General features: G+C 45.0%; 1 protein-coding gene and 1 non-coding gene across 3 annotated transcripts in view; both read right to left on the minus strand.

The window, feature by feature from the left end:
* POLR3E (RNA polymerase III subunit E) overlaps positions 1-14,651 on the minus strand; it is an 84,803-nt gene extending 70,152 nt beyond the window's left edge. The window contains exons 1-8 of one of the 2 annotated variants that reach the window (XM_040356831.1): positions 14,528-14,651; positions 12,845-12,943; positions 6,135-6,185; positions 3,442-3,519; positions 3,176-3,291; positions 2,457-2,539; positions 850-957; positions 624-673 (exon numbers count right to left, since the gene is read on the minus strand). In XM_040356831.1, the coding sequence (XP_040212765.1) occupies positions 624-673; positions 850-957; positions 2,457-2,539; positions 3,176-3,291; positions 3,442-3,519; positions 6,135-6,185; positions 12,845-12,880 (522 nt within the window). In that variant the 5' untranslated portion in view covers positions 12,881-12,943; positions 14,528-14,651. Of the gene's footprint in view, positions 1-623; positions 674-849; positions 958-2,456; positions 2,540-3,175; positions 3,292-3,441; positions 3,520-6,134; positions 6,186-12,844; positions 12,944-14,527 lie in introns of those variants that run through there. The other variant, XM_040356833.1, reaches the window with a different exon arrangement.
* Positions 14,652-14,745: 94 nt separating this feature from the next.
* TRNAL-AAG lies at positions 14,746-14,827 on the minus strand. The gene has a single exon. It is a non-coding gene; the product is annotated as a tRNA-Leu (tRNA).
* Between the last annotated feature and the right edge of the window lie 3,206 nt (positions 14,828-18,033).

The raw sequence follows: 18,033 nt of genomic DNA on the forward strand, positions 1-18,033 counted from the left end.
TAGGGTTTAACCACTTAATGACCACCTAACGCCGATATATGTCGGCAGAATGGCACAGGCATGTACCTGTACGTCGCCTTTAAGAGCCCAGCCGTGGGTCGCACTCGCGACCTGGTCCGAAGTTCCGTGACCGAGGGACCCGATCGCCGCCGGTGTCCCGCAATCGGTCACAGGAGCTGAAGAACGGGGAGAGGTGTGTGTAAACACACCTTCCCCGTTCTTCTGTGTGGCAGTGTCACTGATCGTATGTTCCCTGTTATAGTGACGTCACACCTACAGCCACGCTCCCCCTACAGTAAGAATCACTCCCTTAGGGCACACTTAACCCCTTAGCGCCCCCTAGTGGTTAACCCCTTCACTGCCATTTTCACAGTAATCAGTACATTTGTATAGCACTTTTCGATGTGAAAATTACAATGGTCCCAAAAATGTGTCAAAAGTGTTCGATGTGTCCGCCATAATGTCACAGTCACGAAAAAAATTGCGTAGTAAATTTAACAATGATGTGCTGTATGTAAACTTAATGGTGACCAGAACGCTTAGCAAGTCAGACCAATAAGATGAAGCATTAATAGTGAAAAACGAGACCAATACCAACAAGACCAACACTATGCCAGACTTACAGTAACTTGCTTTACGTCCTCCTCACCTTCATCTTGTGAGGAATCTCCAGCTGAAGACAAAAATAATATGAGGTTCAATAAGAATGCTAGATTTGGATACCATGGAAAGCAAAGTCCCATGAATCCAGGGGAAATCATACAAGATAGGAGCGTTTTATTTATGGCAGACTTCAGATTTCCATATATTTAAGAAAATCCTAAGCGTGAAACACATAATAAAGCGTACCATCATTTGCAGCTTCTCGCTCTTTGAATTTGGTGTCTGCTTTATCCAGATATGTAAAACTGGGACGTAATTGAAGAATCCCATACAAAGGCGTTAGGTGAATTTCACCTGCATAGAGAAACACAGATGTAATCTAGCAAGAAAAAATAAGCTTATTCCATTATTGTAACATGTTTTCCATCAAACCCTGAATGTGGAGCTATACTTACAATGTTATCACTCCTATTGGGATGGATAGAGATTATTATAAGAGCTGAAATATTTACCCATCGCAAAGAAAATGCGGTTCCAAAAATTGACTGGTGCTAGTCATATGTCATAATTCTAGGCTTTTAACCACTTGACCTCTGGAAGGCTTTACCCCCTTCATGACCAGGCCCTTGTTTTACCATTCAAGCCGACTGTATGCAAATATGCAGCCTCGGCTTCAAGTGGTTGTACCGCGGTGATGCATGCAGCTGCACGCATCAACTCAATACCATTTTTTAGAGCTGGTGGTTGGCTTTCTTGGGATCACAACTGATGTGGCTAAAAGCCACTCAGCTGTTATCCCAGGGAGCAGGAGGTGACGTCTTCCCACTAGAGACCCGAATGAAGCTGGAATCAGCTTTGATCGTGTCTCAGACCTAGTAACCCAGAAGCGAGTTTACTAAAGACTTAAGGGCGCCAAATTAAAAAAAAATAAAAAATTGTCAGCGTTTTGAATGCTTTTAAGTGCAAAGAAAGGATCTGGGGTCTCATAGACCCCAGACCCTTCAAAAAGTAATGAAGTCTACAACGTAGTCAGAGAAAGCTGGAGCCAATGATTTTACGGTTACCAGGTTAGAGTTACAGAGGAGGTGTAGTGCTAGAATTATTGCTCTCGCTCCGATGATCCCTCACATGTGTGACTTGAACACAGTTTACATATGCGGGCACGACTTACATATGCGTTTTCTTTGTTGCGCAAGCTCGTGGGGAGGGGGCGCTTTAAAAAAAAAAAAAATCTTATTTTATTTATTTTTATAATATTCAATTGTTTTTTTTTTATCACTTTTATTGCTGTCACAAGGAATGTAAACATCCCTTGTGACAGTAATAGGTGTTGACAGGTACTCTTTATGGAGGGATCAGGGGTCTAAAAGTCCCCCGATCCCTCATTTGCACTTCAAAGTATTCAGATTGCCAAAAACGGCGATTCTGAATACTGTGTATTTTTTAAAATCCGGCGCCATTGGCAGCCGAGTAACTCGGAAGTGACGGCATGAAGCCGCTTACGTGTTTACATTGCAGAGACTGGATCAAAGCCGTTTACGGCTTTGTTCCAGTCTGGGACAAGACACTGAAGGCGGCAGATCGCGTCTCCCAGTGGGACGGAAGGCCTGGTCAGAGCGGCGGGGGGTTTGTCCCCTCCTGCTTCTCCGGCAGAACAACCGAGCGGCTTTTAGGTAACAGCCACATCTATTAGCATGTGCTCTCAAATAGAGCTGCACTATATAGAAAGAGTAATGTAGGTTTGATAATGCAATACCCGCATATCTGTTTAACTATAACTGGGCTTAAGGAGGGCCGTCCCCAAGCTGGAAGAGTGCAACTATAAAAAAAGATTAAGTATGACAATAATATACCTTTTCTATAGAATGCAGCTGCATAGCGATTTGAGTTACTTGCAGCTTGTATGGATGAGAATGTCTGTTTGTCCATAAGTTTCCTAGGTTAAACAAAAAAAAAAAAAAACACATACACATTAGGACGCCATAATATAAAAAACTCATAACAGACAAAATACACAAATGAAGTTTAACATCTTAGGGTTAACAACTTGCAGAACACAGGGACTAAAGCTGGCCATAGACAGCTCAAAATTCAGCTGGTTCAGCAGGGACCACCTACATTTTGAAATGTGTGTGGCTGTCCCAGGTTCCTTCATCCACCTTGTTTGTGTGGAGGAGTGAAAAAACAAATTATCTAACTTAAAACTGCCTATCTAATTGAGGGTAATGAGATACATAGATCCATTATCTCACGACCCTAAACTGAATTTTATTTACTTCCCCCTTTAATATTGCAGTTACTCGTTTCCCTCATAACCAAATTATGGTGTACAAAAATTATTTAAAAGCCTATCTTTATCGCTGTATTTTGCCTATCCATTGAGATGACTGCACCACAATTGCCTTTGTTCTATCCTTTTTTTAATAATTTTTATTGGTTTGCTGAAACAGTTTTACATTACAGAGCTTTTGGGTTCAAACAGCACAAAAATAGGAAAAAAATAAATAAAAAAAAAACACACTACTGCAATGAAACCTGCAGATAGGAAACTATAAGGCAGCTGAAAACTTACGAGGAATAGGTACTGGTCTCATCATTGCTAGTACCATCAACGTTTAGGGCAATCTGTTCTCCTTTACTGCGGCAATAATTAGGACTCATCGCGTTAATAGCCATATCCATCTCCACCTAGAAAGTGATGTACAAGAAATCGTTATATTTTATGTTACTTGCAGCCACTTTTTATACAGCACATTACATACTTAACAAGGCTTTGCACACACGCAGTAATCCGCAGGACGTATCAAGTAATAAATTCACAGATCAGATATGTCCTACCTTCTGTTGCTTTGGCTTTATTCTTGCTGCCAGGTGTGGCACGCCATCATAGGTCATCGATGCAGGCCGGACTGGGTACTAAAGTAAAGAAGAATAAATTACAGATTTGCCTAAACTAGATATAAATGTACATTATTACTGCTACATAAGCTGTATTATTTTTAAATTTTAACCTGTAGCCAGTCAAGATGTTCCAAAAATGCTTGCTGCGATACTATTTATAGCACCCACCCCGACAGAAAATTCAGGCTGGTTTTATCACATGTTGGAGAACTGGCCTTAAAGGGGTTGTAAAGGTAAAAAAAAAAAAAATCCCTAAATAGCTTCCTTTACCTAAGTGCAGTCCTCCTTCACTTACCTCATCCTTCCATTTTGCTTTTAAATGTCCTTATTTCTTCTGAGAAATCCTCACTTCCTGTTCTTCTGTCTGTAACTACACATCGTAATGAGAGGCTTTCTCCCTGGTGTGGAGAAAGCCTCTTGAGGGGGCGAGCAGGAGTGTCAGGACGCCCACTAACACACGGCTCCTTTCTCTATCTGCAAAGTAGAGAGTGTCCTGACTTGCCTGCTCGCACCCTTCCCCCTCAAGAGGCTTTCTCCACACCAGGGAGAAAGCCTCTCATTACGATGTGTAGTTACAGACAGAAGAACAGGAAGTGAGGATTTCTCAGAAGAAATAAGGAAATTTAAAAGCAAAATGGAAAGATGAGGTAAGTGAAGGAGGACTGCACTAAGGTAAAAGGAAGCCATTTAGGGGGGGGGGGGGGGAATTACCTTTACAAACCCTTTAAGTTACCATGCTGATAAGAGAAGAACAGAGCAGGAGAAAGCCACAGGACTTAGTGCTTTGAAGAAAGATAAGGAAACACTGCAGATATATGTGCCCAGCTCAAATGTCATGAATCTGGTTTACATCCACTTTAAGGGTATTGCAGTGGTTGCAACTTCCTTGGTTGTTGAATGCACAGATTGTACGCACATGTATGGTTTCCTAGTACAACACAGGAACTGATTATGTGATCGCAGTACACCCTCCAATTTAGCATTAACTTATTTGAGAAAGTGCAATAAAATATATTTTTTTTTTCTACTAATGGCGGCGATCAGCGATTTTTTTCGTGACTGCGACTGGCGGACACTTCGGACAATTTTGACACATTTTTGGGACCATTGTCATTTTTACAGCAAAAAATGCATTAAAAATGCATCGTTTACTGTGAAAATGACAATTGCCGTTTGGGAGTTAACCACAAGGGGGCGCTGAAGGGGTTATGTGTGACCTCATTTGTGTTTCTTACTGTAGGAGGTGTGGCTGTAGGTGTGACGTCATCGATTGTGTTTCCCTATAAAAAGGGAACACACGATCGATGACAGCGCCACAGTGAAGAACGGGGGAAGCCGTGTTTACACACAACTCTCCCCGTTCTTCAGCTCCAGGGACCGATCGCGGGACTTCAGCGGTGATCGGGTCCGCGAGTCCCACGGCCACGGAGCTCCGGAACGGGTCGCGGGCCTGCCACCTACGGCTGGGCATTATACAATCACGTACAGGTACGTGATTGTGCCCAGCCATGCCATTCTGCCGACGTATATCGGCGTTAGGCGGTCCTTAAAGTGGAGGTTCACCCGGAAATAACAATTTTTAAGATTAGATTAAAAAAACTAGCCGATTCCCCTTGACAAAATGAGCATGAATCTAATCTTATCTTAAAAAAAATTTTTAGGGTGAACTCCCGCTTTAAGTGGTTAAAGTGCTTTAACCCTTGCAGTGTTCAAAATGTATACTACAATTCAGCATAACATAGAAATAAGCAGCATTTTTTTTTAATAACTTGTAATTCAGACTTATGTATCATGATAAATGAGCGCCTGCTAGTAAAATGGTGTTGAAAAGTTTTAGATTTATTTTATAATTTTGTTAGTCCACAAGCTTATCTGTCAGCAATCCAACACTGAACGATTCCTGCTGAATCAGCTAAAATCTGAGCCATAGGTGGCCCCATGAGTCACACTCAGCTCAACAAAAGTCAATTTAAACACAGACTGAGCCAGAGGGAAAAATCATTCCCCTAGCAGAGACTGCATGAAATCAGATGTAGTCACTGTTTGGGGATTCAGGCAGCTACCGGTGCTGTGGTTGCCTGAGTACAATAGCAGGCAGTGGAGATTCCTCCATGCATGGGGGATGGGCAAATTGATTAGAAACTGTATTTCATGAACATTATCTCTCTCATAAACGTGTCCGCTGCAATTACCAGATATCAAAATGTGGAACATTTAGGGCCAATTCACACTGCAGCACAGGGTGGCAGGAGGGATTCATTGCATCGTCACCCTGCTTTGCCGTCTACATTAGGGTTCAGTGTGGTGCGCAATTCAGCACACCATACGGCTCCCTTTTTTTTCTTTTTTTTGGTAAGAGCTTTATTTGAAGTGTACAAAACGTAATGTTTAATTCACTGCAAAGTCGGGTAGCAACAGCGCGATTCTGCCTGGTTCGCTGCAACAGAACGCAGCAGCTAGGTTGCATTGCAGTGTGAATGGAACACATAGGAAACAATGGTTTCCTGCAGTAAAACATCTGTCACCGCATATAGTGTGAATTTAGGATCCCAACCAGCTTTCCTGAGACAGAAGTAACAAACTTTAATCTGACTGTCTCCAGAATTTAAAGGACAATTTAACCACAATACCTGGAATAAGTACAGCTTCTCTGCCAAACTCTTAGCCAGGAAAAGATCAATCTGAAAAAAAGAAGTGCATCAGTTAGAAGAAAGGCATTGTGTTGGGAGGACTGCTTCAGCAAAAAGCATAAATGAAAATCAAAGTGGCATGAGCACCCTCAATCCATGCAATCTTACATTCATGTACCAACAGTTTATGATCTATGTCATATATGCTCTGTCAGTTGAAAGAGGTGAAATTGCATGTACTTTAAGTGGGTGTAAAGCTCAGACATAAAATATGAACAAAGCATATTCCTCTATAGTGTATATTCAATCCAGAACACCAAGTGTAATCTCCGTCTGCTGTCTTGTTCCTCTGCCATCAGCATCAGTCACTTCTGACAAGTTTTCCTGACACCAAAAGAAAAAATGTTTTAATGGCAGCTTCAGCACAAGGCCTGTGATTGACAACCTCAGCTCTGGTCCTGTGTGGCATGAAGGGGTGTGTGTGTTCCTTCTCCAATCAGCAATCAGAGTTCTCTTCACTGAGCTATGCAGAGTGTAACCTTAGGTCAAACCCCTGCTTTCTGAAAGCTCAGACAAGATACATAAATTATGGAGGGGTGATGCCGCAGATAAACAGGTACAACTTATTGTAATAGGATCTGTGTTATCTCTGTATCACCCGAGGCCAGTCACTTCATTGGGTATATGCAAGGGTTTACAACCAACCACTTTAAGAAGAAAACTATTAAAGCAGGGGTTCACCCTATAAACAAAACAAAACATTTTTTCTTCTAGCATAAAATGGGGCATAGTAGTGCGAGCTACGGTATGCCCGTCTTGATTTTTTTATCCCTGTACTCACAGTGCAATCCTACTTTGAAGATTCCGACTCCCAGCGGGGAATGGGCGTTCCTATCCAGACGGAGGATGATTGACGGCCGGCTCTGGCACGTCACGCTTCTCCGGAAATAGCCGAAATAGGCTTGGCTCTTCACGGCGCCTGCGCATAGTCTGTGCACAGGCGCCGTATAGCGCCGTGAAGAGCCGAGACCTACCCCGGCTGTCTTCGGGGAGCGTGACGGCCGTCAATCATCCTCCGTCTGGATAGGAACGCCCATTCCCCGCGGGGAGACGGAATCTTCAATGTAGGATTGCACTGTGAGTACGGGGATAAAAAAATCAAGACAGGCCAACATGTCACCTGAGACTACTACAAGCCTACTGTCCCCTCTGAAATGGCTAATGTGTCCCAGTCATTAATGGGATTAGGATAGCGCTGCTCACTAGACACGACTCAGCTCTCTGACTTTAGTTAGCTTTTTATTTTTGCTATCAATGCAGTTTTATTAACCACTTAAGGACCGGACCAATATGCTGCTAAATGACCCAAGGGGTTTTTACAATTCGGCACTGCGTCACTTTAACAGACAATTGCGCGGTCGAGCGACGTGGCTCCCAAACAAAATTGGCGTCCTTTTTTCCCCTCAAATAGAGCTTTCTTTTGGTGGTATTTGATCACCTCTGCGGTTTTTATTTTTTGCGCTATAAACAAAAATAGAGCGACAATTTAAAAAAAAAAATTTAATATTTTTTACTTTTTGCTATAATAAATATCCCCCAAAAATATATATAAAAAAACATTTTTTCCTCAGTTTAGGCCAATACGTATTCTTCTACATATTTTTGGTAAAAAAAAAAAAAAAAAAACCAATAAGCGTTTTATCGGTTGGTTTGCGCAAAATTTATAGCGTTTACACAATAGGGGATATTTTTATTGCATTTTTATTAATTTTTTTTTTTTACTACTAATGACGGCGATCAGCGATTTTTTTTTGTGACTGCGACATTATGGCGGACACTTCGGACAATTTTGACATATTTTTGGGACCATTGTCATTTTCACAGCAAAAAATGCATTTAAATTGCATTGTTTATTGTGAAAATGAGAGGTTGCAGTTTGGGAGTTAACCACAGGGGGCGCTGTAGGAGTTAGGGTTCACCTAGTGTGTGTTTACAACTGTAGGGGGGTGTGGCTGTAGGACTGACATCATCGATCGAGTCTCCCTATAAAAGGGACCACTCGATCGATGCCGCCGCCACAGTGAAGCACGGGGAAGCCGTGTTTACATACGGCTCTCCCCGTTCTTCAGCTCCGGGGAGCGGCTATAAACGAATAGCCGCGCCGTCGTCCCGGATCGCTCCCCAAGTGAATCCGACCGCCGCATGTAGCGGGGGGGGGGTCCCGATCGGACCCCCGACCCACGTCTAGGCAGGGACGTACATGTATGCCCATGTGCCTGTACGTGCCATTCTGCGGCGGTCTGGAAGTGGTTAAGTGTGTCACGAGCGATCTCTGCCACTGACTGCCCCAGCAAAGAAGCGGTTAGCTCCTCTGGGACAAAACACTGGCTGCAGAAGACTGGAGAGACTATGAGCAGCATTGTTTCAAGTAGAGAATGGTTTAGTGACAATGAAGGCGACCACGTGGGCTGTGCTGGTAAATAACGCAGAGGGGTCGGGTCTCCGTCACAAAAGGAAGGCCAGCCAATGTACAGTCCAGAAGAGAAAACCGACATGACATTAATAGGTACATTACTAGCCATTGGTGCTACACCTGGTGAATTATTTGTTATTGGTCATCGACTTTGATGAAGGAATTGGAAAAGCTCTACTGAGGCATAATTATGCTAAATGGCGGATAACCACAAGCCTGCATTTACACCAGTGTAGCTCCTGAACGTGTGCAAAAATCACATGATTTTGCTTGCATTCAGAAAACAACCAAAAATGCTTGTTGCACTCGTGGTGCCATATAGTATTTGCGCTCCAAGTGCGCCAAACAAGAAATGTATTCTTGCACTCCCAATGAGCCAGGCTGTTTAGAAGAGTTCAGCATACGACATGGCAACACCTCAAATTATAACCACAGCAATATAACTATAGCTTTGAATATAGCCGCTTTGTAGGTGTTCTCAAGCAGCCCTGAAATAACCATCTGCTGGGTACATGTGAGGGGACCTACATCACTTTGAATAAGGGCCTGTGTCAAGGGGCTTTTGTCTGCTTCAAGCAGGTTCTGTATTCCCATAAGTCTAAAGGAATGCAAAACCTGTCTGAAGCAAGGTAAATACGGATCAAATAAACCTATCAACAAATTGGGAAGTACAGTGTCTAAGTGACCTAGCAGCACCGGGGTCATCGGTTCAAATGCCAACCATGACACTACCTGCCTGGAGTTTGCATGTTCCAATTTTTCCTCCCACACTCCGAACACATGTTTCTGGGTTAACTGGATCCTGACCATATAAAAATGTGTATTAGGGACCTTAGATTGTAAGCACCTGGAGGTAAGGGACTGATGTGAATGTACCTCTAATGAATGCTAAGGGTGCATTCACACCACGATTTTAGGTTTGAAATCGTACAAATCTGTATGGCAAAACGTATCCATTCACTTCCATTCATTAATGTAGGTCCCCAAGTGCAATCCGATTTGATCCGCATCAGATTTGATACGATTTAAAATCGCATCAAAAATCGTGTTTGACCACGATTTTTGGTCCTGATTTGAAATCGTATTAAAATCGTGTCCGATTTTTTTTATATTGTGGTCAATCTAAATCGCAATAAATTGGATGACTGTGCGTTTTTATACGATAAATCGTACCCGATTTTTTATTACGCATGCGCACTAGACACTGGAACGAGCTAGAAACTGCAAGAATTGTACAAAAGAAAAAAAAAAAAAACAGACATTATTTAAAATCAGGATCCGATTTTTTAGTGAAAATCGGATGGAAAATTTACATACGATTTTGTCATATACGATTCCATCCGATTTAACGGTCCGATTATCGGATGTAAAAATCGTGATGTGAACCTAGCCTAAATGATCTCAGAAGTATGCCAAATAGATGTCAGTGACATAAGCACATCGACACACACAGGCTCTTTAGGTGTGACTACACATGAATATTGAATTGTCATTGTACCATCAGATTACCGTTGTGTTATTCAATGGTACAAATTGGCAAAAACTTATAAAAAAAATGCCATTCTTGTTCTTGTGTGTTAGCAAAATATCAACATGCTATATTTTTTTGTCTACCGACTTGCATTTTCCTGTTCAAATCTGCTGCACAATGCATCCAAAACACCTAACCAGCATGTGTAGCAAAGTGGAACTAGCCACAAGTTTTGGAGATTTGCCCCTTCTTCCTGTCCTGGTGACAATAACAGACAGGAAGCAAGGGCTCCCACATGGGTCCAATGATGGCAATAGAAAACTCACAGATCTAACCCAGGGTCAGCACATTCCACACCGAGGAAAGAAAGATTACCGCTCCAGGTGGGTATGCTGGACAATCAGTAGCTGCTCAGGAGGCCAGGAGTGCAGACAATGAACAAGGCAAAATGTAGAAGCTAAAAAGATAGACAGCCGCACCTCCAAAAAAAACCTTGGGTTGTCTTTATTTAAAAAAAAACAGTGAATGGAAAATGCACTACAAATAACAGCAAAGGGTGGGATACAGCCTACGCGTTTTGCACTGCGATCAGTGCTCAGTCATTGATTGGAGGTGCGGCTGTCCATCCTTTCAGCTTCTACACATTCCACACCGAGTGTCAATTTTACAAGTAATAGACAGTCAGCGTGCCAAAAAACACTAGTGCACCAATTCACGCATTATCAAAAACCCATGGGGTTTTACAGGCATGCCTGCTGCAGCTGGCAATTCGAGAGGAGGCGGAGGGTAGGCAGTTAGGCTTCTTAGTAACTGAAGTTTGCTGCCATCGCTGGCACAAGGGAAGAAAGCTAGTGCGTGAGCCCAGGTTCACACTGGGTACAATTTGCTTCGATTTGAGATGCGATTTCAAATGTGAAATCGCATCTCAAATCGGTGGCATTTGCCGGCAATGACACCGTCCTAATCGGTGCGACGCCGCATCTGCGGCGCTGCACCGATTTCAAAAAGTAGTTCCTGTACTACTTTTTGCGATTTTGGGCCGCGATTTACATAGACATCTGTGCAGAAACCTGCACAGATGTCTCTTAAATCGCGGCCGAAATCAGGACTGCGAGCGGGAGTGAAGCCGTGTGAGTTCAGCTGAACTTGCACGGCTTCACTCCCGCAGCCCAGTGTGAACCAGGGCTCAAGGTAAGAGATGTGGGTGGGCCACAGGTGCTGGAAGGCACCTAGTGAACTGTTAATTATAGACTATGGCAGTGGCACTTTAGGATGCATGTAAAAAAAAGTAATGGCATGCCCTGCCTAGGTTGCAAATGTCTCATTCTTGCCCATTTTATCCAAAACCATAGTTATGTCTAGGGTTACACTTTAAATGAATGTATGAAATATGCGAGTGGCCTTATACATTCACATTAGCTAATTTCCATGCGTCCTTGTCATTAACCACTTGCCCACCAGGTAAATTCTGGCACTTCTCTCCTTCATGTGAAAATCACAATTTTTTTGCTAGAAAATTAATCAGAACCCCCAAACATTATATATTTTTTTTTAGCAGACATCCTAGGGAATAAAATGGCAGTCATTGCAATACTTTTTGTCACACCGTATTTGCGCAGCGGTCTTACAAGCGCACTTTTTTTGGATAAAAATCACTTTTTTGAATTAAAAAATAAGACAACAATACATTTTGCCCAATTTTTTTATATATTATGAAAGATAATGTTACGCCGAGTAAAATGATACCCAACATGTCACGCTTAAAAATTGCGCCCGCTCGTGGCATGGCGTCAAACTTTTACCCTTAAAAATCTCGATAGGCGACGTTTAAAAAATTCTACAGGTTGCATTTTTTGAGTTGCAGAGTAGGTCTAGGGCTAGAATTATTGCTCTCACTCTAACGATCGCGGCGATACCTCACTTGTGTGGTTTGAATACCGTTTTCATATGCGGGCGCTACTCGCGTATGCTTCTGCGCGCGAGCTCGTCGGGACGGGGCGCTTTAAAAATTTTTTTTGGGGTTTTCTTATTTATTTGTATTTAGTTTTTTAATTTTTTACACTGAAAAAAAAATAAAAAAAAAAATTGATCACTTTTATTCCTATTACAAGGAATGTAAACATCCCTTGTAATAGAAAAAAGCATGACAGGTCCTCTTAAATATGAGATCTGGGGTCAAAAAGACCTCAGATCTCATAATTAGACTTAAATGAAAAAAAAAAAATAAAAAAAAAAAAAGTCATTTTTTCAAATGACAAAAAAAAAAAATGTTTCTTTAAGAGGCTGGGCGGGACTGACGTTTTGACATCACTTCCGCCCAGCAGAGCTATGAGGACGGGTGAAGGAGATTTCTCCTTCAGTCCCGTCCCCGCTCAGCTGCCGGACACATCCGATCCCCTCCGCCGCTACCGACGGCTCCGGTAAGCGGCGGAGGGCGCGGGAGGGGGGGGGGCCCCTCTCCCGCCACCGATAACGGCGATCTCGCGGCGAATCCGCCGCGGAGACCGCCGTTATCGTGTACACCACCGCCCCCTGAAAAGATGAATATCTCGGTTGTGGCAGCAGCTGCTGCCGTTATCGAGATATTCAACTTTAAAAAGGACGTCTTTTTGACATGGGGCGGTGGTCAAGAGGTTAAAATGTTATGTGTAGCAGAGATCATATTATAAAAGATTTTCCTAATGGAAAATTAAAGCATCCTAAACATACAAGCAGTAATGAATGGAAAACAATCACCAACGTAAGAGTTCCTTTGAATGACTCTACCTCTTGTATAATTGGATCGTCATCTTCATTTTCCATACTAATGGAAGACACACCAACAGCCTGCGTTCTTCAGGGTGCCAGGTAGAATGGTTTTATCTCCTACAGAACAAAGCAAAAATATTCAATTAGTTCACAAATGTATTGACTGACAGTAATAAGAACCTGTATGGAAAGGATCAGTACTTGTCAATCACTTGCTGTATGAATGGCAGACACACCTACTCCCCCAGCAACAAGGGATCCTAGGACTGCTAAGCTCATCCTGTTAACTCACGCAATGCCAAATAAAATAGGTTCACAAGCCAAATCTGACAGCCACCACCAACAGACATAGCTGTGTGCACACAGTGTGTACAGGGAGTGCTTACAACCACTGCCAAAAACCTACCGATTCTTGCTGGTGGCTGCCGTTCAGCCTGAATGTAGCCTTACAGGAGAGACTAATGTTTGGGGAGCCATAACATTTAATGGCAGCTGGATTCATGTATGACAGGGATATGCAATTAGCGGACCTCCAGCTGTTGCAGAACTACAAGTCCCATGAGGCATAGCAAGACTCTGACAGCCACAAGAATGACACCCAAAGGCAGAGGCATGATGGGAGTTGTAGTTTTGCAACAGCTGGAGGTCCGCTAATTGCATATCCCTGATGTATGATGTGGGATATATGCACAGAACATGCTTTTCCTGCACTGCGTTCTGATATGAACCACCCTTACAGTGGACCCTCACCGAAAAATTACGGAAGGAAGTTTCAGTTTTTTTTCTCCTCCCCCTCCTCCACCATACTTGTATTTTATTATATGGGTGTTGGGAAGCAGATACCTGGTTTTGACACGTCCCCTCCGACTGCATTGACAATAAGACTGGAAGACCCCCCAACCTCCTGGGACACATGACATGTCCCAGGAGTCTGTGGGACCATTTAGATGAAGATGCTATGAAGGGGCAAGCAGTCCCAGCCAGCTACCCACCGTTAATATGGTGGTGCCAGGGACCTGAAGACCGGTGAAGAACTGGCCCGGGTGAGGACATTGCTGGATCCCTGAATAGGTAAGTGTGTCACTGACCAATGAGAAGTCGCCCAGCCTGTACAGTGAGCAGTGCGAGGAGAGGAGAAACTCGCCAGAGCGGTGAAACGTTTTTTCGATGTCTGACAGCGGGGGAAATTGCAGCAATCTGGGGTACAATGGGGGGGGGGGACGACGGCCGGGGGGGGGCCAGTGTAAGGTCAGCTTCCAGATTTTCTGTAACCTTACACTCAGCACACATCACAATCTGATTGTACAATCTCCTGCACATCCACCAACAACTATGTAGGGACTTCACATGTGACAGGTGAGGTAGGTCCTCATAGGACATGGCTGTTGGTAGGTGGAAAGTGTGTGGTGTCCATTATGTGCGGCCTGTGTGTGTCCTGAGGTCTCCATGGTGTCTATCCCCTCCCCCATCTCTGTGACTACAAGTCCCAGCATGCCCGATGTTCTCAGAGCGCCCTGTGTCCCTTCTATTCCACACTGAGAGACCGGGGGGGAGGGGAGCACACTGCCGGTGAAACCGTCACGTCTGATAGAAACTGACTGTCAGGCCTGCTACAGGTAGGTGGTGTCACCGATACACACCGGACCGTCTCAGCTCCGCCTGTATATAACCGCCCCGGTCACCTTACCGCTCCGCACCTACCTGACACACCGTCCTCCCGGTCAGTCTCCGCTCCTGTCACCGGCGGCCTCTCCGGCTCTCAGGAAGCAGCCATACTGCTTGTAATGCAGACACGTGGGAGCGGCTGCTGTTACCCACAATGCTTAGCGCTCACTAAGGCCACCAATCAGCAGAGGGCGCTGTTGGCTAGTTGTCAAGGAAAGAAAAATAAAAAGAAATGAAGAGGAAGAAAACGAGTGTGGCAGCGGTGGGATTTGAACCCACGCCCCCGAAGAGACTGGAGCCTTAATCCAGCGCCTTAGACCGCTCGGCCACGCTACCATGTTGTGCCGCAAATTCAGTGTGTTATGTAGTATACAATAACTGCTAATTCTACATTAACCACTAGCTGACGGCCGTACGACTTTGTACGGCCGCAGCGCGGCTCTAGAGCTCTACGGCCGCCCCTTTCCGCATTCCCCGAGCGCGCAGCGGGGAACTCCTGTGCTGGCCGTGTCCAAACAGATCGCGGTAAATAGCCAATCACAGCGGCTATTTACAGCGCGATCTGTGCGGCCAATGAGAGATGATCTCATATGTAAACAGATCATCTCTCATTGCCGACTCTCCCCTCCTCACACAGACATCGCGTGTGAGGAGGGGAGAGCAAACGGAGCAAAGAGCGATTTGAAAAAAAAAAAGTGACAAATCAGTGCCCCAGTACCACAGTGTCCCCCAGGACCACCTGTGCCCCCCAGTACCACAGTGCCCCTCAGTACCAAAGTGCCCACCAGTACCACAGTGCCCCCCAGTACCAAAGTGCCCACCAGTACCACAGTGTGCCCACTAGTACCACCGTGTGCCCACCAGTACCACTGTGCCCACCTGTGCCACCAGTACCACCTGTGCCCAGTGCCCATCTGCCACCTCAGTGCACATCTACAATTAGTGCCCACCTGTGCCACCTCATCAGTGCCCACCTGTGCCACCTCATCAGTGCCCACCTGTGCCGCAGTCAATCAGTGCACATCAGTACCCATCTCATCAGTACCCATCTCAGTGCCATCTGTGCCGCATCATTAGTGCCATCTGTGCCGGTTCATTAGTGCCATCTGTGCCGCTTCATTAGTGCCCACCTGTGCCGCCTCATCAGTGCCCACCTGTGTCCACCAGTACACAGGCCTCATCGGTGCACATCAGTACCCGCCTCAGTGCCATCTGTGCCGCCTCAGTGCCATCTGTGCCACCTCATCAGTGCCATCTGTGGGCATTTGTACTTTCCTGGCTTGTCAGGGTCTCAAGAAATGAGATAGGCCTTCAGTACATCAGGTGTGATCAGATGTGATCATTTTTTATGATTTGCACTATAGCTTGTAGACTCTAAAACTTTCACACAGACCAAATAATTTCCCAAAACGTTGGGTTATTTTTATCAAAGACATGTAGCAGTATAAATTGTGGCTAAAATTTATGAAGAAAAATTAATAATTTGCAAAATTTTATCACAGAAACTAAGAAAAAAACAATTTTTCGGTCTTTTTTCATTAATAGCGCAAAAAATAAAAACCGCAGAGGTGATCAAATACCACCAAAAGAAAGCTCTATTTGTGGGGGAAAAGGACAAAAAAATCATTTGGGTACAGTGTTGCATGACTGAGTAATTGTCATTCAAACTGTGAGAGCACTGAAAGCTGAAAATTGGTCTGGTCAGGAGGGTGTTTAAGTGCCCAGTATGGAAGTGGTTAAAATTGTTGTAAACCCTCTGAGGTAAGCCTAGATTAAGGCTTACAATATCTCCGAGACCGCGTTGCAATTTCCCAGAGTGACGCCTTCAACGGTGCATTGCGCTGTCTTGAAAGGGCAGGCTGTGCCCTTTCAAGCCAGGGTCGTGCCGTTAAAGGCAGCTCCTGTGCGCATGCGAAGGAGTGAAGTCACGCGTCTCCGGACAGTCACAGAGCCGGAGTTCGCACCCCCCGGAAGAAGAGGGGTGAAGAATGGACGCTCGCTGCCACGGAGAAGACGGTGACATCGCAGGCTTCTCCTGCAGGTAAGTGTCACATAATGGGCTACTATGCGATGCACAGTATTCTATTATGCTTTACCTTTACAGGGCGACATAGAGGAAGTAACACCCATCAGGGTTTACTTCCTCTTTAATATAGGCTGTTGTGATATCTAATAAATTGATCCCAGACTATATATACTTTATATATATATATGTGTGTAGCGGCCTGCTACTTTCATAGCTGGCGCTGCCTTAAATTTAGAGAGTGGTCAGAGATTTAACTACCTCTGACTGTATTGTTTTACTAAATTTGGGCCTCTGTTCCAGCCGTGGCTGTACTGTGAGTGACCACTATTGCTGTCTGGGGTGTCGGTACCACCCCAGGCCAAAGGTGGCAGCAGTCAAGTCAGGGTTTATTGGGTGTTTTTCCTTGGCAGCCAATCAGTGGGGTTTGATCGCCTCGCTGTGCATGCTGGGGGAGAGTACTTAAAGCGGTGGTTCACCCTGCAGAACAACATTTTAGCATACAATTCGGCATTGTAGCGCGAGCTACAGTATGCCGGTCTTAATTTTTTTATCGCCGTACTCACAGTGTAATCGTACATAGTAGATTCTGACTGCCCGCGGGGAATGGGCGTTCCTTTCAAGAGGGAGGGTGATTGACGGCCGGCTCTGGCATGTCACGCTCCCCGAAGACAGCCGGAGTAGGTCTCGGCTCTTCACGGCGCCTGCGCACAGACTATGCGCAGGCGCCGTGAAGAGCCAAGCCTATTTCGGCTATTTCCGGAGAAGCGTGACGCGCCAGAGCCGGCCGTCAATCACCTTCCGTCTGGATTGGAACGCCCATTCCCCGTGGGCAGTCAGAATCTACTATGTACGATTACACTGTGAGTACGGCGATAAAAAAATTAAGACCGGCATACTGTAGCTCGCGCTACAATGCCGAATTTTAGGCTAGAAGAAAAAAAATTTTTATTTTATTTTATAGGGTGAACCCCCGCTTTAAGGGACAGACGTCATTAGTTCTAGGTCGTCGTGGTTGTCACCGATCCTGGCCTGTCGTCCCACCATCCCCGTGTGTGGCCCTCATGGCCGGGGGGGGGTGTGTTCAAGTGTTCCTGGCTCCGGGACCACGTTGGTCCGGGGTTGTGATCTACTATGTAGGCCTGGTAGTCAGACTGGGTCTACAATCACAGAGTGGTCCTGTGCGGTCCGTTATGGAGGGTGGAAGCCACTCGATGAAGAACCTGTCTGGGAGAGCACCGAGCACCAGGCTGGTATCTCAGGAGAGGCCTTGAACTTCATCGAAGGACGCACGATTGCTGAGAGGCTGAGTGATGGTCGCCTGTCACTTCTGAGTTCACAGGAGTTTATTCAGGAGAGATCGGGGTGCTTGGTCCTGTGTTGAGAAGGATTCTGGACCGAATATATCTCCACCCTTTGGGAAGGTCTGTGATAGAGACTTTGCTAAAGTTCCGTGTGACACCCTGGCTGCTAGGCTAGTGAGAGAGGCCTATCCGGGTGCCCAATACCCACTCTGGCT

The sequence above is a fragment of the Rana temporaria genome, chromosome 6 (assembly GCF_905171775.1).
Source record: "Rana temporaria chromosome 6, aRanTem1.1, whole genome shotgun sequence".
NCBI classification, from domain to species: Eukaryota; Metazoa; Chordata; class Amphibia; order Anura; family Ranidae; genus Rana; species Rana temporaria.